Source organism: Hyperoodon ampullatus (assembly GCF_949752795.1).
Source record: "Hyperoodon ampullatus genome assembly, chromosome: 2".
In the NCBI taxonomy this organism is placed as follows: domain Eukaryota; kingdom Metazoa; phylum Chordata; class Mammalia; order Artiodactyla; family Ziphiidae; genus Hyperoodon; species Hyperoodon ampullatus.
The window spans coordinates 152556943-152580620 of NC_136915.1; the positions used below are offsets into that span (position 1 = coordinate 152556943).

The following is a 23678-nucleotide window of genomic DNA, read 5'->3' on the forward strand; positions in this document are numbered from 1 at the left end:
GAACTTTAATGCGAATGTGTGCTAAGAGAACTAAGTTTTATTTTAGGGATTTCTCTTGTTTTCTGCTGAGAAGATACACTAATGTTAGATGACAAAATGAAGAGCATCCCCTGAAGAACTACTTAATCACCTCCTTTTTTAGAAGGCATAGGTATTTGCTTAACATTTGACATTACCTAGTTATTCTGATCTGGGTTTTTACGAATACAGACACTGGCATCACATATGGGTACAAAGCAAAGGCACAGTGCTCTGCCTTCAAACTATGAAATTTCAGCTCTTAGTAAAGGGAACAGGTGGCAAAAAAATACTATATTTTGGTTTGTTTTTGCCCTTTAACACCTAAATTTAAATAAAGAGTCTTTTATGTAGAATGAACACAGCACATAAATATTAATCCACAAAATAAATATCTCCTTTTGGCTTTTGAGAGGTGTTCTTAAAATAATAAAGAAAATTAAAATTATTTTCCATATTTCTTGAAGGCGTCGTTATTTTAACATTACTGAGAATAAAGAATTACTGTGCTTTAGTAATAGGCCTAACATTTGAATTGAATGCATTTTCCCAGGAAAATGAGTCATTGCTTTGTGGAATGAGGTCTCGTATGATAACTAATGTAAGATTTTTGGCGGGGGCAATAAACTATTAATATTGTTTATTATGAAGTACAGCACAAGATAACTACAGATGGAGGGAAGACCTCCATATGTAGTATTTGATAGGAAATTCAGAAGGGGCTCTGTGGTCTCTCAGGTATTAAGAGAGTTAATTGCGTGTGTGAATTGGATAACTAATTCACCTTTGTTCAGATATTATAGACAGCTTTTATCCGAGGATACCAGTGCATTACAGACATTATTGAATTAGAGGTCATGTCATCTGATAGCGAAATACAGCCACCTCTGGTGTGGAACAAAATAACTTGCGTAGTAATAATCCATAATAATTTAGAACAAGGTCAGTAGGATGAATGTAATTATAGTCAATATTCTATTACCCAGTGTGGATTACTCATGTTGGAGATTATCTGTGGCAAATTTTCAATCCTAGTGTACCTCTGCTATTTGCAGCTTCCTCTTCCTGTTTTTCCTTTTCCTTCTCCAAATACAATACTTCATTTTTTCTTGTGCCATCTTCTCACCTTCTCTTATACTTCCCAAAGCTGATATTTCAACTGATTTTACTTTGTTACTATAGAAAATGTTTATAATATGCTTTAAAGCCATAGACATGTGGCTTTCAAATTTCCCACTGTTTTAGATAATCTTTACCAAGTCTCTTTCTTTTATTGTTGACCATGCCTGACTTTGAATGGTTACGTGACCATAGAATTTGTTCTGGATTATTTAAACTTGGGAGGTGGGCAGGAATCTCTTTTGACTACTCATTTCAGGTGTTTATTGTTTAATTTTAAGAAGATTTTATAATACAAATATATTGGATTATGGTGTAAATAGGGACTCTGGATTCATTTAATATTCAGCTAATTTATTGAGCACGTACTATCTATTAGGCTTTCTTTTAGGTGAACAAAACAGGAAAAGAGTCTGACTTTTTGAAACTTACATTCTTCTTGTGGAGAGTCAAACAGAAAAACAAAAGCATGATAATATTGGCTAATAATAGGGACCATACTCATCTTTAACACAGAGAGCTCTAATCGAGAATGACTGGGGGACTACTTTAGACTAGTTAGTCAAGGAAGCCTGCTCTAAGAAGGTGACATTTAAGAGGAGTTCTGAATGACAAAAGAAATAACTGTTTGGATGTAAGGGACAAACCCATTCTAGGTATAGGGATCAGTATAAGAAATCGAAGGCAAAAAGAAACTTGCAATGTTTGATGAACAAGAAAGGAGACCATTCAGTTGGAGTCTGGTAGGTGAAGACAGTGGTGGTATATGAAGCTATTGGAGAAGCAGGCAGGGGCACGGCAAGGGCTTTGGCTTTCATTCAAGTGCATTGGGAGACCATTGGACATTTTAAGCAGTGACAATATCTGCTCTACATTTAATGAAATCACTCTGACTGTTGTATGTAGAATTGATTATAGAAAGGCAAGAGGAGAAGCAATGAAGGGTAATAAAGTAGTCTGGGCAAGAGTTGATGATGGCATGGCCTTCTGGGATACTTGTGGAGTTGCTGTGAGGGTAGTCAGTGGGACCTGTGATGGATTTGAGGTTAGGGAGAGAAGAATCTAGGATAATTTCCTGGATTTGGCATGAGCAGTCAAGTGAACTGGCTGATGGACAGTGTGTTATCTTTTTACATGTCAGTGGTACTTTCTTTGTTACCTCTGTGAATTAGGAGGTTGTGCATATATCATAAAAACTTCACTTTCATATACGTGAATAGCTATTACTAAAAAAGTAAACACTGAAGAATTGTTTTCTCCATAATATGAATCCTTGAATATTTATGATTTGGGCTTTAACTTCCCTTTGCTTAACAGAACTATTCATGATTCACATGAGTCTCTTGAACTAATTTTCATAACATTTTTAATTCATTCATTTAGAAATATATGGAGTGCTCTCTGGGATATAGGCTTAGTTCTAACATGGCAGTGAGCAAAATAAAGACTCTGTCCACATGGAGCTTGCAGTATAGAGGCAGAACAGACAGTAAGCAAATACATAAGTAAATATATGAGGGAATGCCAGAAGGGTGAGTTGGGGGTTGTTATTTTATAGAGAGTGGTCACCTTATTAAGAAGGAGACATTTGGCCAATGACCTGAGGGAAATGAGAGAGGGAGCAGATGTGGACATGGGAGGGAAGAGTATCTTGGCAAGAGGGAACAAGTACATAGGCCTGGAGGCAAGAGTGTATTTGCTGTACAAGAAACAGCAAGGTCAAGTGTGGCTGGAGCAGAATGGGAAGAGTGGTAGGAAATGGTATCAGAGAAGTGGGGAGTCAGGTGAGCAGATCCGGTGTGGTCTTCTAGGCCACTTTAAGAACATAGTTTTTATTCTGAATGGATAGGAAGACCCTGGGGGATATTGAGCAGAGCAGTGACAAGGTAGGGATTACTCTGGTTGCTTGGTGGAAAATAGAATCTAGGAGGGCAAACTCGAAAGCAGGGAGACCAGTTTGGAGGTTGTTGCAGCACTCCAGGTGAAATCGACGCTGGCTTCCACAAAGCATTAGTGGTGGAGGTGGTGAGAAATGCTTATTAGATTCTGAACACATTCTGAAGGTAGAACTGACATGATTCTGCCTTGTATGACTCCATGGTTTTGGGCTTAAGTAACTGAAGGAATGGTTTCCATTTACTAAGATGAGGAAAGCTGTGGGAGGAGTAGATTTAGAGGGAAAAACCAGAGATTCAGTGTTGGACATGTGAGTTTGAGATGCTTATTAAATTTCCAGGTGGTGTTGAGTAGGCAGTTGGATATGCCAGACAGGATTTTAGGAGAGAGGTTTAAAATGTTTATTGTTCCTATTAATGGATTTCTTATTTTAACTCTGTTTGAAGAAGAAAAGGTGGGAGAAACAAATGTATTCAGTCAAGGCTATATGTGTTATTAAAACTTTAAGTTCCTAAGATTAGGGATTATGATTCATCGTATATATATATATATATATATATATCCCAGCATTTATAGGAATGCTTGGTACATAGAAGGTGCTCAGTGTATAATTGCTCAATACTGACTAAGAAAAGATGAATGACTAGGTTACAAGAAAGTGATTGGAAAAGCTTCCGAGCAAATAGGTGGGGGATGGGAAAGAGTTTCTCCTCAAGTTAAGAGGGGACCAAAGGGATGAAATGATTCTCTTTTTATTAACTAGTTTTAAAAAAAATTATAAAACTAATATAGAAAGAAATTCGTACCAGATGGAAGTATATAAAGTAGAAATAAAAATTCTTCCTCCTTATTCACTTTAATGCCCATTTCTATTCTCTAGAAATAGGGTGAACGTTTCCAGAAATTTCCTGTGTATATAAACATATACTTCTCCCCCCTACCTGTCTGATTTAAAAAAAAATATTTATTTATTTTTATTCATTTGGTTGCGTGAGGTCTTAGTTGCAGCACGTGGGCTCCTTAGTAGCAGCTCCAAGGGCTCCTTAGTTGCAGTTTGCCAGCTCCTTAGTTGCGTTGTGTGGACTCCTTAGTTGTGGCACACGAACCCTCAGCCGTGGCATGCACATGGGATCTAGTTCCCTGACCAGGGATCGAACCCACGCCCCTGCATTGGGAGCATGGAGTCCTATCCACTGCGCCACCAGGAAAGTCCCTGTTTTTTAAAAACATAAATTCACTTTACATATTGTTCTGTAGCTTGCTTTTCCCCCGACCCTAACAGTGTACTTCAGACATCTTTCCTTATCAGTACATATAGGTGTCCACTGAGAGAGGCAGTATAGTATAGTGATTAAAAAGAAGGATCTTAGGGCTTCCCTGGTAGCGCAGTGGTTAAGAATCCGCCTGCCAATGCAGGGGATATGGGTTCGAGCCCTGGTCTGGGAAGATCCCACATGCCACGGAGCACCTAAACCCGTGAGCCACAACTACTGAAGCCCACACGCCTAGAGCCCGTGCTCCACAACAAGAGAAGCCACTGCAATGAGAAGCCCGTGCACCGCAATGAAGAGTAGCCCCCGCTCGCCACAGCTAGAGAAAGCCCACGCACAGCAACAACGAAGACCCAACGCAGCCAAAAATAAATAAATAATTAAATAAAAATTAAGGGGGGAAAAAAAAGAAGGATCTTAGAGCCAGACTATGTTAGCTTGAAGGCTGGCTCACAATTTACTAGTTGTGTGACCTTGGGCAAATTATTTAGCCTTTCTATACCTCTGTTTCCTTATTTGTAAAACAGGGATAATAAGAATTACATAATAATTATGTAATTAACTGTAATAATTACATAGTGTAGATGTGAGGGTAGATGTGGGGATTAAATAGTTGGTATAGGTAAAGCACTTATAATAGTGCCTAGTACATGGTAGAAACTAAGTGTTTGCAATATTGCTGTTTGTTTATTTTTGAATACATACAAGGTATTTGGTTGTGCAGATTTACCATAATTGATTTAAGTAGTCCCCTGTCTACTGTTGTTTAAATTGTTTCCAGTACTTGTCCCTATATATGTGCATTTTTTAAAATTTTGTTTTGTTTTGAGAATTATTTGTAAGAAAAATTTCTTGAAGTAGAATTGCTGGGTCAAAAGATGATTTTTGATCATGGGTCCATCAATATTTTATCATATGTATTAAATTTAAATTCCAATTCTGGTCAAGTAAATGGAAAAGATTTTCTTTGTAATGCTGCAGAAAACCAATAGATGAAAATCTAAAGAGAGACAGAAAGAGTTTTTATTAAACCTTATGGATTGCTATTTTCATAGCTTAAAGTAGCTAATATATGCAATTTTATGTGCTTCAACAGGGCTTAGAAAAGTATCATTTATATTCTTAGAGTATTAAAAATTATAAATATTTTAGATATTTTCTATTTATATTTTGTGATTTAGCAATAACAGGATTTTTTTAGGTTAATATTATTAATGTTACAATAATAATGTTGACATTTGTGTAAGTTTGTGTATTAGGCCTGATCTTAACTCTAGAAAGTAGAACGCAGCTTCTGTGGAAAGAAACTTCATGGGAATTATGTATTTTTGTAAGTTATGTGGTTTTCATGATTTTGTAATTGAAAAAAGTATGTCATAGGACCAAATTTTTGTTTCTGTAGCTCCACATTGAGCATTAAATCTAACTTGGCCCCCAAAAAGGAATGGAAAGAGCTAAAACAGTTTTTTTCTCTCTTGAAAATGCACAGTTTTTATACTTCACATTAGAGTACTTTTTTAGGCTAGTAACAAATTTCCATAGAGAAAATGCCAACAATTCCATTAAAAAATTTTTAATCTAATAATGAAAAGAATGGAATTAAATTAGATGCCATGTTTGATTAATCAAATTGGTAAACTTGCTAATATCCAATATAGGTAAGATGCTATGAAGATGACACTAATACATGTTGCTTGTAGGAGTGGATTCTGGTACAGCTTTTCTGTAAAGCAATTTAATGACACATATCAGAAGCATTAAAGATATTCATACTTCCTGACCTAGCACTTTCATTTCTGGTGTTGTGTCCTGATGAAATAATCAGAGGTGCTAAGTATTTGTAAGCTAAAGTATACATTATTTTAATTCTAATAATAAAAAACTAGAAGCAACTTAGATGTTCAACAACAGAGGAACATTTAAACACACCATATCTATCTATCTCATGGATATGCTATATAGCCTTTCAAGTTCATATTCTCATGAAATTAGAAAATGTTTATGATAAGATGTTAGTTGTGAAAAGTCAGAAGATAAATGTACTAATGGTTAATAGTGTTTATGGGTGATTTTATATATTCTGAATTTTTTGCTATTCTGTGTCCTTTTCTATATTAAATTTTTTAAAAATAATAAAACCCATGTATCTGTTTTAGAATAAGAAGAAAGTATGACCAAAAATAATGACATTTTTAATTTGTATAAACTTTTCCTAAGGTTTTCAAAAAATTTGTAAAGATGTCATCTTTTTATAACTCAATTTAATAAATATTTAATTCCTATTATTTTACATGCTAGACAGAATCCTCTCCTTGCAGTTATGAAGACCCTGCAGTATGATAAAAGAACTAATGAACACATAGAAGTAATATTAGTATGAAATACAATGTTGTAAATGTCATAAGAGGGATGAAGTGATACAGAGGATTCTGAGAAGATAGGAGTTGTATACAGTGAGGGTATGTAAAAAAAACTGATAAAAGAAAACAAATTCTGAAGGATCTTCAAGAATGGGTAGGATTTTGACAAGCAGATATTGGGGAAACTAATAGGAAAGACAATTCTAAGTGGTAGGTATAGTTTGAGCAAAAGCCCAGCATGGGTTATATGTGGAGAAATTCTATTCAGATGAAATGTGTGATGAGTTGAGGGAGAGGAACAAATTATGGGTTGATACTGTATTACTAAGGGTCCAAATACCTATATGGAGTTGGTACATTGTTCAGTAGGTAGGCGGGGTGGGGGTAGGGTTTGGGTTCTTGGAGAAATGACATGATAAGATCTGTGCTAAAATGGAAGATTACTTGGGCAGCAGTTGGTATGATAGAGTGATACAGGAAGGACTGAAAGTAGTGGTCTAGTTGTAGCTATAACATTATTCCAGGAAACACAGAGTGGTCAAAGGAATTAAAAGAAGAGGAAGACTGTGGGAAACATGGGTAGATCTTATAGGACTTGGAAACTTGTCAGATATAGGAAGAACAAAGGAGAGAAAATAGTCCAAGTTTTTGTGCCTCAGTAGCTCTGAAGTCAGAAAGAAGAAGTGATTTGGGGAGCAAAAATAAAGAATTTAAGCACATTCAATTTTAGATTTGAGCAGCTCATCCAGGTTGAATTAGCCTAAGAATAATGCAACTTTTCTTAGAACTTTACTAGGTACTGTTCCTTGCTGATCACTGGAACTTTACAGCTACAGATAGTGTCTCCTTTGTGATGGCATATCCCATTCTGATAAGTTATGATTTGAGTTAACAAGCATTGAGTGAATGCCTATCATGTCCTGCACACTGTATAGGCAGTAGATATATAAAGATGAAAAAGACTTAGTCCTGTCCTCACAGTAGGACAGTTGAACAATATACATCATTTTATTTGGACTGCATACAAGAACCCCAGCTTCAGGGCAGGCATTACTGTTAGTGTGCCACAATGGAGGTATTTGTGATAAGAGGAATGTGGTTATTGTTGTCAAAAGAATCAAAAAAGATGGAATCGATGCATAGCTTCTTTTGTGTGTGAGTGAGTGAATTTCAAAGCCATATATGAATCTTTAAACTTTAGTTTGAATATGGAGAAATATGAGACACCGAGTATAATCTAGTGATGACAGAAAGTTAGTTAAGAAGAAGCAAGAGGGAAGTTAAACACCACAATGTTCTATACCACTAATTATTATCAAAATGGGATAAGATTGTTAACTAGATCACTGGTAGAAGAAGATGTCTGAGTATCCTAGGATTAATATTATGGCAGTTACCCTTTATAGCATTACTCTATGCTGGGCACAGTATTGGGCGCTTTATGTATTTATTGAGTTCCTCTAAATGAAATGAAATGCCAAGGAGAGAAAGATATTTTGGATGCGTCCATTGACCTTTTTACACATATAATTGACTGTCAGTGATTATTTCCCCTAAGATTTAGTTCCCCTTGGTATATGATATTTAATAATGACATTTAAAAATGTGCTGAAAAAAGTTGCTTTCTCCTTATTAGTACAGGGTTTCATTTTTAATGTATTATTTCCTATTTTGGGGAGCAATAGTTATATCTTTACAAAGTATGCTCCCACAATTACTGTTTTTAAGATTTCTGAATCAAATTTCACTATTCTTTTTTTTTTTTTTTTTTTTTTTGTAATACTGTTTCTAGTCAGTAGAGCTTCGGTGGCCATGCTTGAAAAAATTATTAATAGAGCAGAACATAGATGTTTCTAGAGTAAATTATGTTTAACTTTAAAGTAGAATTTTAGCTGTGAAATTTCATACTAGTATTTGTTATAACCAGTTTCTCTTCAAAGGAAGAAATAGGTTATCATTTAAAAAATAATTGATATTAGGAGATATGCTTGAAACTGTACTCACCAGTCAGCAATAATAAGAAAGCATTTTATTCAGTTATTTAGTTTTTTTTTTCATTGCAAAAATTTTATTTAGACTCTTTGTTGTCGTGAATCCCAAATCCAAGCTCGACTATTCTTCAAGAAGGCATTTTATTAAATTGCTTCTTACACTATACTTGACATTAATGGGTATCATTGACTTGCTTTTGATTGATTATTAGAATACTTTTTGTTTTTCTAATGGCTTCAATAAGTAACCATTAATTTGGTGTTCTTAATTTTTTTTTTTTTTTGGTTATGCTTATTCACAGGTGGCAAACTCTGGTCATATATCAGTAAGTTTCTAAACAGAAGTCCTGAAGAAAGCTTTGACATCGAAGCAGTGAAAAAATCTTCACTTGCTAAAGTTCAACTGCAACAGCCAACATCTAGTCCTCAGGACAGCAGCAGCTTTGAATCCAGAGAAAGTGATGGTGGAGCCATGCTTAAAGTTCTGCCTTTGAAGACTAGTCTTACTCCAAGCTCTCAAGATGATAGCAACCAAGATGATGATGGGCAAGACAGCTCTCCAAAATGGCCAGATTCTGGCTCAAGTTCAGAAGAAGAATGTACTACTAGTTATTTAACATTATGCAATGAATATGGGCAAGAAAAGATTGAACCAGGGTCTTTGAATGAGGAGCCTTTCATAAAGACTGAAAGGAATGATGTTGATACCAAAGCTATAGAAAACTTCCCAGAACACCTTGCTGCTGACAGTGACAGCCCCAGCACACAGCTGACAGCCCACGAGCTGAAGTTCTTTCCTGGAGATGATGGCCTGGAAGCAGTTAGTTCTCCAAGAACATCAGATTCCCTCAGTAGATCTAAAAAGAGCCCCATGGAATTCTTTAGAATAGATAGTAAGGATAGCACTAGTGAACTCTTAGGACTTGATTTTGGAGAAAAATTGTATAGTCTAAAGTCAGAACCTTTGAAACCATTCTTCACTTTTTCTGATGGAGACAGTACTTCCAGGAGTTTTAGTACTAGTGAAAGCAAGGTAGAGTTTATAGCTCATGACACCATTAGCAGGGGCTCAGATGACTCAGTCCCGGTTATTTCTTTTAAAGATGCTGCTTTTGATGATGTCAGTGGTACTGATGAAGGAAGGCCTGATCTTCTTGTAAATCTGCCTGGTGAATTGGAGCCAATGAAAGATGGTGCAGCAATGGGACCTACAAAGTTCACACAGACTAATATAGGCATAATAGAAAGTAAACTGTTGGAAACCCCTGATGTTTTATGCCTCAGGCTTAGTACTGAACAGTGCCAAGCACGTGAAGAAAAAGGCACAGAGGAACTGAGTGATCCCTGTGGGCCTAAATCCCATAGTATCACAGAGAAACACTACGCACAGGGAGATCTTGGGATGTTATTTGTAGCAGCTGATGATCATAGTAATGCGGGAGACATGTCTTTGTTACACAGTTCAGACCCTAAGTTTCAAGGACTTAGCTTGGTTGCATCGGCAGTAACAGGAAGCAACGCAAAAGAAAGCTTATTCCATATTTCTGACCCACTCTCAGGTGCTAATGAATATAACGTAAATACAGACACTTTAAAAACTGAAGAAGTATTGCTGTTTACAGATCAAACTGATGATTTGGCTAAAGAGGAGCCGACTGTATTTCAGAGAGACTCTGAGACTAAGGCAGAGAGTGGGTTAGCACTAGAAGGAGACAAGGAAATACATCAGATTTTTGAGGACCTTGATAAAAAATTAGCACTAAACTCCAGGTTTTACATCCCAGAGGGCTGTATTCAAAGATGGGCAGCTGAAATGGTGGTAGCCCTTGATGCTTTACATAGAGAGGGAATTGTGTGCCGCGATTTGAACCCAAACAACATCTTATTGAATGATAGAGGTCAGGAACTTTTGCAAATGCATTTCTTTTTATTCGCTGTTGCTTCCAATTAACTGAGTAGGCGTTTTATCTTGTAATTAGTATCTTCATTTCCTGTCTAGAGCTTCATTATCAGTGCAGCAAATTCACCCCCAGTAATAGCTTCTAGTACTTAATGATGCCATTATTCTTAATGATACTGTTTTTAGCTACAAAAGGAGTAATTACAGTTCACTTCTGCAGAAAATGGAAGAGAAAAATGTTTTGATTTCTCCTGTCGTTTTGTTTTTAGGACACATTCAGCTAACGTATTTTAGCAGGTGGAGTGAGGTTGAAGATTCCTGTGACAGCGATGCCATAGAGAGAATGTACTGTGCCCCAGGTTAGAGCAATCTCCTAAAATGTTTCACTTGGAAAAGTAGTTTGGCAGCTCTCATTTCTTTATTGAAGTTGAATTTTCGCTAGCAGTTGACAATATGTTGGATTTGGTTATCTCTTTAACCCTTTACAAAAGATAATTTGGGGGATAAAATCATTATATAATCCATAGTATATGTGTGTATGTATATTTGTTAGTATATGATGTTAAATGGGTTTATACTTCTCTTAGAACTGGCCATGAATTCGTAGAAATGTCAACTTCTTAGTGTTTAAAAGGACCTTTAAGTATCCTCTTTAATTGGATGATTTTTTTAAATTTTAGAATTTTATTTTTTTATACAGCAGGTTCTTACTAGTTATCCATTTTATACATATTAGTCTATACATGTCAATCCCAGTCTCCCAATTCATCACACCACCACCACCACCCCCGCCACTTTCCCCCCTTGGTGTCCATACATTTGTTCTCTACATCTGTGTCTCTTTTTCTGCCCTGCAAACTGGTTCATCTGTACCATTTTTCTAGATTCCACATATATGCATTAATATACAATATTTGTTTTTCTCTTTCTGACTTACTTCACTCTGTATGACAGTCTCTAGATCCATCCACGTCTCTACAAATGACCCAATTTTGTTCCTTTTTATGGCTGAGTAATATTCCATTGTATATATGTACCACATCTTCTTTATCCATTTGTCTATCCATTCATAGTCACAGAGGACTGTCTACTTACTTACTTATTTAATTTTTGGCTGAGTTGGGTCTTTGTTGCCGCACTTGGGCTTTCTCTAGTTGCAGCGAGTGGGGGCTACTCTTCGTTGTGGTGCGTGGGCTTCTCATTGTGGTGGCTTCTCTTGTTGCGGAGCATGGGCTCTAGGCACATGGGCTTCAGTAATTGTGGCACACAGGCTCAGTAGTTGTGGTGCAGGGGCTTAGTTGCTCCACGGCATGTGGGATCTTCCCAGACCAGGGCTGGAACCCCTGTCCCCTGCATTGGCAGGAGGATTCTTAACCACTGCGCCACTAGGGAAGCCCAGTAAATGGATGATTTTTAAGATGTGAGAGGTAGTTGACTAAAAGAGTAAAATTCCTAAGGCTAAAAATGGATAAAATTTGAAATAAAAAAAGATGCAATGTTGTGATCTCAGTGATGTGACATCCTGGCATTTTAGAGCAGATTTTAAAGAGTTCTTTCCATATTTGAGAAATTTTAGGAAGCATATTCTTCTTGTTTTGAAATAACCAAATATTTGACACAACAAGTTTCTCTTACTTTTACTGTATTGTCTTTGTTTTTTTAAATTAGAGATTTATTTCTGGGGGTGTTAGATCCTTTGCTGATAATTATAGGTCTCTTAAGCATATGAATTGGATTTGAGTTAGTTTCTGTCTGTTATCAGTGCAGATGGGGCTGTGTTTGTATCCAAAGTTTGTTCACCTTTTGCCTAGCATTCAGCCTCTTTGAATGGCCAAAGTTGCTTCACTTGTCACCCTCTGGCTTTCAGAGGAGGTTCAAGCTGATTGTATTGACATGATATGCTTAGTTGTTGATTAATACAGTATTTAATGCTTACTAGCAAACCAGCATTATTATTGATGCTAACATTGTTTCCCTGCATAATGGGAAATGATTATAATTAGGATTCAAAGAGCTATATTGTTTTTAGTTACAATTTTCATTGTTAAGAATTATTTCTGTATTGAGAAATAGCACAGTTTTTCAGTCTGCAAAGCAAATATACTAAAACCATTTTCTGAAAACAATGATTTAGATTTTCTTCTTACTGTTACACTCTTTTCTCTCCTCTTTCTTCCCCCAAATTAGGATTGTTTGATTTTATTTCTTCCTAGGGGTGATAGAGCATGCCTACATTTTTTTCTTTCTCAAATAGATAATATTATGCTGGCTTTTGAAATCTTATTAGTATGATTTAGTTAATGGGATAACAAAAAATGTCATAGTGAAATCACTTTATTATGGTTATCTGGTTTATTTTTTAACAGACCCTTCCCCTTTCTAATTTGATTATAAATAACATTTTAGGTACCAATGTATGTAAATAAATATATGTTAATTATAATGAATTTCAGGTTTTTAGGATCAAAATTAAATCTGGGAGTTCTTTTAAGTAAAACCTGTTAAATCCTGAAGTCAAGTGCAGTATAAACCTCACATCAAAACCAAATGTTTATGGGGCAGTTTAATGTTTATAACTGACTCTTTTTTTCCTATTTTTCTTCTTACTTTCTTGTTGAAAACTGTCTGTAAGGTTGTACTTTGGCTTCCTAGCAGATTATTTTTCTTCAAACTATAGGCATGTTCACTTTAACCTTCATAGCATGTGACCTCCTGCGAATTATAATATATGTGGAATAAAACCATACTACATACATCAGCAAATACATACTTTCAACTCTGTGTACTGAAATACAGTTTTGTGTACTAAATTTAATAGCGATCAGTTTCCAAGTTCTAATTTTTAAGCCTTTTCCCAGAAATCACAATTCTCATCGTTTACCAGCAGGTGGCAGTCTACCATTAATGGATTTTTGCTGTCATCGTCCAGGTTGTCCTTCACTAACATTTGCAAAAAGCTGTAGTCTGAAGAAGGGCTTTGTTTTAATTATTTGCATAAAAGAATTGTACTTTCAAGCTTTGTAAGTTACAAAAGCGTTCTAGTATTATGGCATACATTGAACAATGTGGGAAGTCTCTCCATTCCTTGGGCCTATTAATTTGTTTTATCAACAGTATAAAACTCAATCAGTAATGACCTTAATTGAAAAGTGATGCTGGTGTTCTAATTTAGATGGTCTTAAACCTAGAGTTGCAGAACTCAGTTAGGTGTGTGTACTCCTGCCCATTGCTTATAATGCAAGGGGAATTGGAACAAAAATTTGTGAATTACTGTCTGTTTCAAAACTGAATAGCAGTGCTACTGATAGAAATACAAGTAGACTTTGCTCCTCTTCTCAAAGGGGTGGGAGCAATGAGAAGCAGCTAATGTTTCAATGCTTAAAAATCACAAATCAATGAACACACGGGGACATAGAGTACTAAGTCATCTTTTGATCTGTCCTTTGCAATACTAAGGGTTGAAGTAATTCTCCTCCTACATCCCCTTGCCCTCCTGTTTCCCAACTCTAACCTTAGTATTTTTGTCCAAGTAACTCTAAAGCATGTTAAGCAGCTGATGTTTGGTTAGAAAGTAAAGTTGTCACAAGATTATGATGAGAACGATTCACTTCTGTTTGAACAGCATGCAACCTCTACCCCTACCACGCCTCCCTCCTGGGAATCCTTATCGCACATTTGTCCTAAAAACATTATCCACCTGCCCTGTACTTTATAATATCAGCAGTGTATCTTTTTATCTTGTGGATGATGTGCCTTTATATTTTGAGAAAAATTTCCAGTAACAGATTCGATTTACATGGACAGAAACTTGAGCAAATGCCAAACTAGCAGGGGGGCCATTATTCTGCTCTATAAATAAGTTTAAAAAAGAAAACACACACACAGAAACCTGTGAATCAACATGTTTTGGTCTAATTGAGGGGAAAAGCAAGACAGATACATTTTGAAATGCAAATGATCACCTTCTGTTATTTAAGTGTAGTTTCTGCCAACTTTGCGATCTTAGATTTTAAAAGTCATAGTCATTTCAATGATGTATACTACCAGGGATGTCCGATGTTCACAAGTTTCTACAGTGAAATGAAGAACTTTTTTTAAAAAGTTGCCACTTTTTTATATTAAAGAAAATAAATCCAACAACAGAAAGACAAAAACCATGGAGCTTTTTCTCTGTCTACATCTGTGAAAAAGCCAGCAAATAAATGGCTGCAGCTGCAGACCCATCAAGAGGGTCTTGAGAATACGAATTCACTGATCAAACCCAGCCCTGTTTTCAAAGTAGAAGCCGTTCCTTTTAGGTTCACTTTGTATCCTTAGATTATCTAGGATGATTCTCTAGAAAGGTTTTATTTTAAATAAACATCATTCATGGTAAATGGGTTCCTTTCATACCACAGAAACACAGAACGGAGTTCTGTGAGAGCAAAGAGCAAAGAAATAGTCCCCAAAGTGGGAATAGATTGTATAGCATGACGATATAAATATAACACTGTCTAGTTTCCATATGAGGAGAGTTTTAGATATTTTATTAAGAGATGTTTAGACAGATTCTTCTATTTTTTTGTTATGAGAGATTATAGAATAATCTGGAGAATTATAGAATAACTGGAATTAATTGGTTATTCTTCTCCAGAGGACGTCCTTGAAGTTACTCTGATTTTATTTCAATTTGTATATACACACAAACACACATGTATTTAGAAGATTTAATGTGCTTTATCATTGGAACTATTAATTTATCATAATATAGAATAAATTTTTTGTTATAGTATTTTAAGTATAAAGGAAAAATAAAATGTCAAGAAAGTATTTATTTTTTCTTTTACCAGTATTTTTTTCTTAGCAGTCTCGTCTCTCATCATAAAAAAGCAGCTAGAAAATAGAACTTATTAAGCACATAAAACACAAAAGACTGGATTTGAAAGTTTAATATGCAGTCTAAGACAAGTGAATAAAATTGTGTATATGTTAGTTATTATGCTAACATAATCACTTAAGTTCCTCATTCTAGTCTTAACAAGTTGATATGGTATCCTATGAGTGTGTCCTTCACCTTTAGTTTCCACCTGATTATGAGCCTTTATAAATGCTTGAAATTTACATTGATATTTCTCATTGAATACTTTTCACACTTGAGAATTTATAGGTGAATATGTGTGTAAATTGAAGAAGTCCAAAGTGCTTTTTACCGCAGCCCGATCTCCACGCTCCCAGATGTCAAATGACAGCTTTGCTTCCTCTCTTAGGCGATTTCACACTTGGAAACAGCTCACAGCTGACGGTGAAAAGTGAAACATAGAAAAATCATGCTGATAACTCTCTGCAAAATTCAGTTTTAGAGCATAACATTTATTTACTACTACTCTTTGCTCTTCTAGCCTGACTTTATCAAATAATCCATGAATATATTTTGGGGGCGTAGTCTCCCCTACCTTTCTTCATACGCATGCTTTACACATGATTAGTTGCTTTTTAAGCATGGTGCTCTGTGTGATAGTTATGTATTTGATCATTAGATCTAGGACTCAGACCATGGATGGTTTAAAAATACCATGAGGGCATTGTAGGTTTAAGACTTAGAATGTTACCATGAAATTGAGAATTCCCAAAACTCAATATTTTTCTAACGTCAGCCATTAACTCATTGCATGACGTTGGGCAAGTTATTTAAGACTTTTTAGGCCTTAATTTACCAGTGGTAAAATAGATTTTTAAGAACTTTTTTCTTAACATTTTATTTTGAAAAATTTCAAACATACAGAAAAGTCGGAAGAATTGTACACCCATATTTACCCATCACCTAGATTCTGCAATTAACATCCTATAATATTTGCTTTATCATATATCTATCCGAAACAGATTTGTTGAATATTAAGAAGATCACAGATGTCAAAATTCAAGTCCATCTTATTAAGGGCAAGAACTTTTCTGCCGAGAAATAAATACTGATTTCCTGTCTAACATCAGTAAGGTTAAAAAAATTATTTCACTTGGAGGACTTTCTAAGTATTCTCTTTTTACTCATTTATAGTTTGCACATAAAGTATATAATATGGAATTGAGGAATTTATGGAAACTGTTTTCATTTGCAGGAAAAAAGCCAAGACAACTTTTGAGTAGGGTGAAATTTAAATGCCAAGATTTTTAACAAACAAAGCTGTTTAAAAGAAGAAAGAATCATTTAGATCTGAGAATTTCTGTGTCCTGGGTAACTTCACCATGCGTGAGGAATCTAATTTTGGGCACGTGAAGTTGTTAGAGAAAGCAACTGAATATAGATGTATATTTTGAAATAACGTTATAACCAGGAAATATGGCTACATCCCTGGTCCAGTCTCCCCCCGCCCACCCCCGCCAAAGGAGAAGGAAGAAAAAGGCAAGAGGGAGCTATAGAAATAATTTTAAAAGAATGAAATATTTGTGGTTAATATTTAAACATTATGTTTCAAACAGGAACTGTTTTGTTTGATTTACCCTTAAGCAAAACTTCAACAGTAGCTCCCATGTACATAGTAAATGTTTTAATGTTTTCCTCGAATGATTAGCAAGTACTTTTAATCTTTTGCCTTTAGTTCCTAATGTTATATAACTCACTCTATGTCTTCTTTGAGAGAACCTGTATCTTTTCAATTTTGCCATAGAATAGCGGAAATTTTACACTGAGGAAAATTCCCTGCTGCACTCCACTCCTGTATACTGAAGAAGCTTGTGCCATGAGTATATTAGGCTAAGCAAAAAGAGGTTCAAGTCAAGTCTTAACCTTGTCCAGAAGGGCAAGACCCTTCTGATGGAAAGAAGATTGAAGGGTTACTTTATACATGTTTGAGGGTCTGAAACCTTGGGATCCATCCCTAGGTAGGGTATATTCTGGAGTCCTCACAAACCCCCTAAAAATGGGCCAGTCACCTTCACCTCTGCATTAAGGTCACTCCATATTGAAATAGACCCATTCTGAAACCATACTTCTCATCAGGCCAGAATGTGATTTGTCTCTAGTGGTGAGAATGAGACAGAGTAATAGCCGAGTATTCAGTCCGTGTTATTCGGCACCTTAGTGAATAACACATTAATTCCTCTTAAGGGAAGAAATTCTTGAGCTGTTAGAACTAGAGAATTGATAAGGGTGAAAGAATTGATAGTGTATTTCACCCCTCCTGTATAAGAACAATATCTCTGTACATTTCCTAGTACTACCTGATATTGGGGAATAGGGAGTTTACTTCAAGCTTTAGATTATTAAAAGGAAGTTAATTTTAACTTCTTATTTACTCTACATCTTTTTCTTTATGATCTTGGACAAATTTTTTTTTAGAAGAGGAACACAAGGTTAGATACTGTTTTAAGTAATAGCTGCAGTGTAATGCTTCTTAATTTTAAGGTCTAAATGGATTTTTGGCAACTGTTCAGTTAATTGGTCTCACCACCATATTATTATAAAGAAGAAAGTGAAGTATCTTTTACCTGTGGTATTTAACAAAGAAGATGTAATGCTGAGTTCAACATTATGTACCAGAACTATTGGCTAGCTACTTTGACCAGATCATCAGTTTTTATACCATGTAAAATCTTGTCAGTTTGAATCTCCAGGAAGTAACCAGGCCTGACTCCTTCTAAACAATTATTCATAAATACTTCCTTCAAATAAATGTTTAAAAATGCCAAGGTTTTAAAAAATTGGTGATAAAGCAAATAGAATTCCTGAAGCTCCGTTAATAGCAGTGCATGTAGCTCTGCCTGCCTAACACAGCAACAGAGCAGCGGGGAGAGAGAGAAAACTGCGCCTGTCATTTTCACAATTTTCAGTTAGCCTTTTTCTCATCAATCAACTGTAATGGCTTTGGTTGGGTAACACTGTGACACCCAATGGCTATTCAGAATGGAGTTGTGATATGATCAATGGAAAATGGAGCATGCTATTGGTTTTCTTCCTACCAGAAACGCAGGGTGAGAGTAAGCAAGATTGTATAGAGCTCAGAATTATAATCAGTCAACCAGAAGTCATATGGTAGTTACCTGTTTCTTAGTTTATCTCACAAGAAAACTGTATAGTAATGGTACCTATAAACTTCCTCGAACAAGTAATTTTTGGCTCTGGAATGCTGAATCTAGTTAAATCAAGGATCTTTGACCCAAGTTGTGCAGATAATTGCAGGAAAACTCAGAACATGGTTGCCAGGTCACCACGACAACAAGGAATTAAAAGCTGGGTAGTGGGAGAAGCAGAATTTTGTTAAACCTTGCCTGAATTAGTACTTATGTTCAAGTCTCTGCAGTACAACCCAAGGCCCCAGGTTTCATATAATTCAATTGCCTGAAAACCAACTGAATTAGTCATGTGGTGGCGGCAGGAAGCAAGTCTAGAGACACGGATGAGCCAAGAAGGCACGCGTGTGGAAGGGGGGGGCAGCACCGCCTCTCTCCCATCACCGTGGGGTGCGTGTGCAGGAACGCTGAGCCCCAGCTGCCGCAGGTTCTCCCCTCTGGAAAGTGCTCGCCCCTGTTGCTGGTCTTCCCTGATAACACTCTCATGAGTTAGAGCAATGTGATACCAGCAACTTTTAAACAGTTCATATTCTCTACTCGACCAATAAGGCATTTGAATCATCGATTGAGTAGGATGTTGAAGGACTTTATGGAATGTGCAACAGATAACTGGGCAGCCAGCATTTTCTGAAATGTCAATAGAACTATATAAATATAAATATAAAATAAGAAAAAAGGAGCGAAATGCCCATTTGAAAGGATGGGCTAGGAAGTGCAGATTCCAGTCTCTAGAGTTACTCAGATGTTATCACCAGCTTATCCATTGGAGCACATTTCATGTAATTGTGTGTCTAGATTCCTTCCATTGAACAGGGACAGGGGAAACCTTGATTTATCTCCCAGTCCTGTCTTCCTCCTCCCAGGGCTTTCCCGTTTCTTTTCTTTACCACATGCCATCCGTGCCAGGACAAACTGTAGCAGTCATTGTGTTCTGCAGAGGGGAGCCCTGGAAGGTGTCCACTAGACCACCCCATTTTAAGCCACCATCATCTCTTGCCTGGACTCCTGCAGTCCTCAGCTGACTGACCTCCATTCTTGCGTTTCAGCCAGCAGCCAGAGTATGCTTTAGATAATGTTGAAAACTTTCTGGCCTACCACATGTAAAGGTGCAGGAGGACTTGATGTAGATCTCTGTGCTCAATAGACTTAAAGAAAATGCATGTGATGAGGCCTTTGGAGGTGTTTTGATTGCACTGTGCTACAAAACACAAGATAGAGATAGTTGTTCAACAAACATTTATTAAGCGCCTTCTATGTGCCAGGTACTATGCCTAGGAGCTAGAAATAAGGCATAATTGGTTTAATATTGACAGTTACTTTTGAAGATGTGTATAAAAAGAAGAGACTGTCCAAACAGAAGACATACACAATTGGTTAACTAGGACATTAATAGACTTTATAGGTGAATAGTTATGTTTACAGAATTGAAATTTACCAAGCTAACATAAGATATGCTTAGCTGTCCCTCTTCTCACAGTTTAGTTCCATGTATTGTTGGATATATAAAGAAAAAAGAAATGCTTTCTTCTGTGTTTCTTTCTCTTAGCTCTTTAGTCATCAGCTGTAGTGGAAGACTAATGCTCAGCCCCTGCATAGAAAATCTTTATACACAGCAAGAGCTGCTGAGAGAAATTGACTAGAATTTTATAATTCTAGTCCCTTTCAATTAGCAGCAGATGCTGCAGGGAAAGACTGTGTAGGAACACAGGACTAATGTTTGCATGCTCTAGCTAACATGGAATGCTCATTGTAGAAGAAAGACGTTCTTTTACCCTTGGTCCAAGTATGTCACTAATGATAGATCAGATTTTTTTTAAAAAAACTTAAAAAAAAGAACTATCTAAGGCCATTAATGAAGTCTTGACTCCCTTGGAAGAAAGTTAACAAACTAATTGTAATAGTGTTTTAAATCTTACTGAACACTTACAGAATTTATGGAAAATTTAGACACCACAGCATTTTTTCTGATACTATAAAAGTGTATATGGTGCTTAATTTTAAGGTTTATAAGAATGTGGCTTAATTTTTATATTGTCTTATTCACCAAAGAGCTCTCTTTTATTCTAAAAGCTAATGTATTTTTCTTACTTTTTTTCTTTTTCCTAAAAGAGAGAGTTGGAATCCTTAAGATAAGGTATTTAATGTCAAAATTTAAAATATTGTTTTGGAAAAAAAGCCCTGTGCATTTAGAAACTATATTGCACCCCCCCCGAAAGTATACTTACTGCTGACTATCATTTTAATGTATTCTATAGGTTTGTGGCTTTAAAATTGTTCCATCATTCTGATATTTGGATAAAGTGCTCTATCGTTTATGTAACTAATTCTTTCAACATCTAAATGTCGGTTTAATTTGACCATTATATAAACACATGATTTGCAACAATTGTTGCTTTTCCACTGAGTTTTATATGACCTCTTAATAACAGTTCCACAGTTACTATAACTTTGAAAGTGAAGAGAAATGAGGCATCTAAGATTCTGTTTATTTAAAAAAGTGTAGTTAAGGAAAAGAGTTTGGGAGAAATATTTAAATACTTGCTCTAAATTAAAATAGAAATTCTCTATATGTGAAATTCTCTTCTAAGAAAACTCTGAATTTACTGTATTTCCTATCATATCCTGAAAGGAAGACAGCAACAGTAGAACATACTGCCAGAGGGAGGTCATGGAATTGTCTCTGAAGATTTTTGGAATGGGGATGGGTAGCTATTTGTTGTGATCAGTAGAGGTAAGAAGAAGGATGTGATGACCTGTGTGGGTCTCCCTTAGTGGAGAATCAAGTGATGTCACCAGTCTGAAAATGTGCCTTAACAAATCCATCAAAGAGCTAAATGTAGAATATCATATTCCCTTATTTATCAAGCACCATAACGGTAATGTCTCTTAAAGAAAAGTAAATTCTGAATTTGAGAATTCACAGTTACTTAAAATGCAAGGTGATTCATCTTCTTTTCTTCCTTTGTTTTTATTTTTTATTTATTTTAGCATCTTTATTGGAGTATAATTTTTTACAGTGGTGTGTTAGTTTCTGCTTTATAACAAAGTGAGTCAGCTGTACATATACATATATCCCCGTATCTCCTCCCTCTTGCATCTCTCTCCCACCCTCCCTGTCCCATCCCTCTAGGTGGTCACAAAGCACCGAGCTGGGTGATTCATCTTTATAAAGCTTTATAGGAAGGTTGGTGTTCATTTATAAAGCTTGACCTTGAGATGCATTTTCCAGCTTTTAAAATTCTCGGTACAATTTCCAGCATAGTTTTAATATTATCTACAGTTATTTCTGAGTCATGTCTTTGACACATCCATGTGGCTTAAACTATATAGCCCTAAAAGGCAGGGCCTGGGCCAGTAGATAGTATATGTCATGGTCTCAGTAATGCTGGGATCGAACGGTCTCTCCAGTGTCTTTCAGACTTTCTCAAGTCTAAGAGTGTATACTTTGCTTCTTTCCCTTCACTTCTTGTACAGATAGAGACATTTTACGGTGTCCTGAGTCCAGGCTTTCTGTTTTCTTGCTCTTTTACTTTTCAGGAACACGGCTTATTATAGTACAGTTTGGGGGTCAGATTAACATTATTATTTTTGGCTGTAAGAGGGAGACTTAGTAAACTCTATCATAGGACTATAAAACTCTCTTAGTCTATGTTTTAGCAAGCCCTTTGACAATATGGGTTACTAAGGCAGCATTATTTTCCTGAGAGATGTCCTGGCTTGTTGAAGAGTGTTCTGTGAGGTGTTAAACATGAGTAAAACAAAGGTAGGCAAGGCACATTTTTACGTTGTGGTATCTTTATTATTTTATTTAAACTTGTTTATTCACTTGTGAATTATGATAGTTTGAATCATTAGTATGAATCCATAAAATTCTATATTGTGTTAGAGTGTGAGGATTGATAGTGCTAAAATGGGATTTCTAGAATTTTACTAAACTGTTCTCACATATTTGATGTCTTCCAAAAATTTTGGACAAGTTGAAATCTAATCTGGAGCTGACTTTGTGTCTCCATTACATTAAAAGATGGTAACAGTTAGATTCAGTGACACTGATTCATTTTGCTTGCCACCAGGTCTCTTAGGGAAAGGAAGGGTGGCTGTGTGTAGAATGGAGAAGGACGAATGTGGAACACTGGCTCATTTTAGCATAATCCCACTCTTTGGGCATCTTAGGTTAATGGAGGGAGAAGAAGTTATGAGAAAGGCTCATGAGTGCTTTTGAAAACACTTTCAGGATTGTAAAATTACAGGTAGAAAGAATGCTAGAGGTCTGGCTGTCCTCATTTTCAGAGAAGCTAAAATACCCAGCCAGGCTCAAACAGTAGCAGAACTAGAGCCCTGTCAATACAACATTTCTTTGACTCAAAGACAAAAATTCAGGATTCTTTGATATCACTGTCTCTTTTTGAGTTTTTGTGGGAATAATCTGAGGATTTGTTTGTTTTCTTAGGGAATAGTTTATTTTTCCCCCTGATCCCTTTGCTTAATGCTTATAGCCCTGCTGTCCTTGTGGAGAATAAGGATACCTGCTTTACCACCCTGGAAACTGCAAATATAGAATGTAGTGTCAGGGGAAGGGGCATGCATGGGAACTGAATACATTGGGTTTTATAGTGAAAATATTTTGAAAATTGACAAAGCAGTGGAGAATTTATCTGTTAATTTTTTTTTTTTTTTTTTTTTTTTTTTTTTTTGCGGTACGCGGGCGTCTCACTGTTGTGGCCTCTCCTGTTGCGGAGCACAGGCTCCGGACGTGCAGGCTCAGTGGCCATGGCTCACGGGCCCAGCCGCTCTGCGGCATGTGGGATCCTCCTGGACCGGGGCACAAACCCGTGTCCCCTGCATCGGCAGGCAGACTCCTAACCACTGCGCCACCAGGGAAGCCCCTATCCTTTAAAATTTTTTTCTGCTTTTTTTCCCACCAGAGATTTTAAAAATTCAAGCTAGGGAGTTTAAAGGGATTTCTCAGCTTTACTATGTTATACTTTAAAAGAACCCTCACAAATTTATTTGATATTTCTTTATATTTCTTCATATTCTCTGCTTTTGACTTTGGACACAACATACCTGACTGTTCACC

The 23678-nt window shown here is 36.2% G+C and overlaps 1 protein-coding gene across 5 annotated transcripts in view; it reads left to right on the plus strand.

The window, feature by feature from the left end:
• The window catches only part of RPS6KC1 (ribosomal protein S6 kinase C1), a gene marked incomplete at both ends in the record, with an annotated part of 199113 nt that overhangs the window by 153330 nt on the left and 22105 nt on the right, over positions 1 to 23678 (plus strand). For 4 of the 5 annotated variants that reach the window (XM_079724834.1, XM_079724836.1, XM_079724837.1 and 1 more), the window contains 2 exons: positions 8958 to 10553; positions 10825 to 10914. In XM_079724834.1, the coding sequence (XP_079580960.1) occupies positions 8958 to 10553; positions 10825 to 10914 (1686 nt within the window). Of the gene's footprint in view, positions 1 to 8957; positions 10554 to 10824; positions 10915 to 23678 lie in introns of those variants that run through there. The other variant, XM_079724838.1, reaches the window with a different exon arrangement.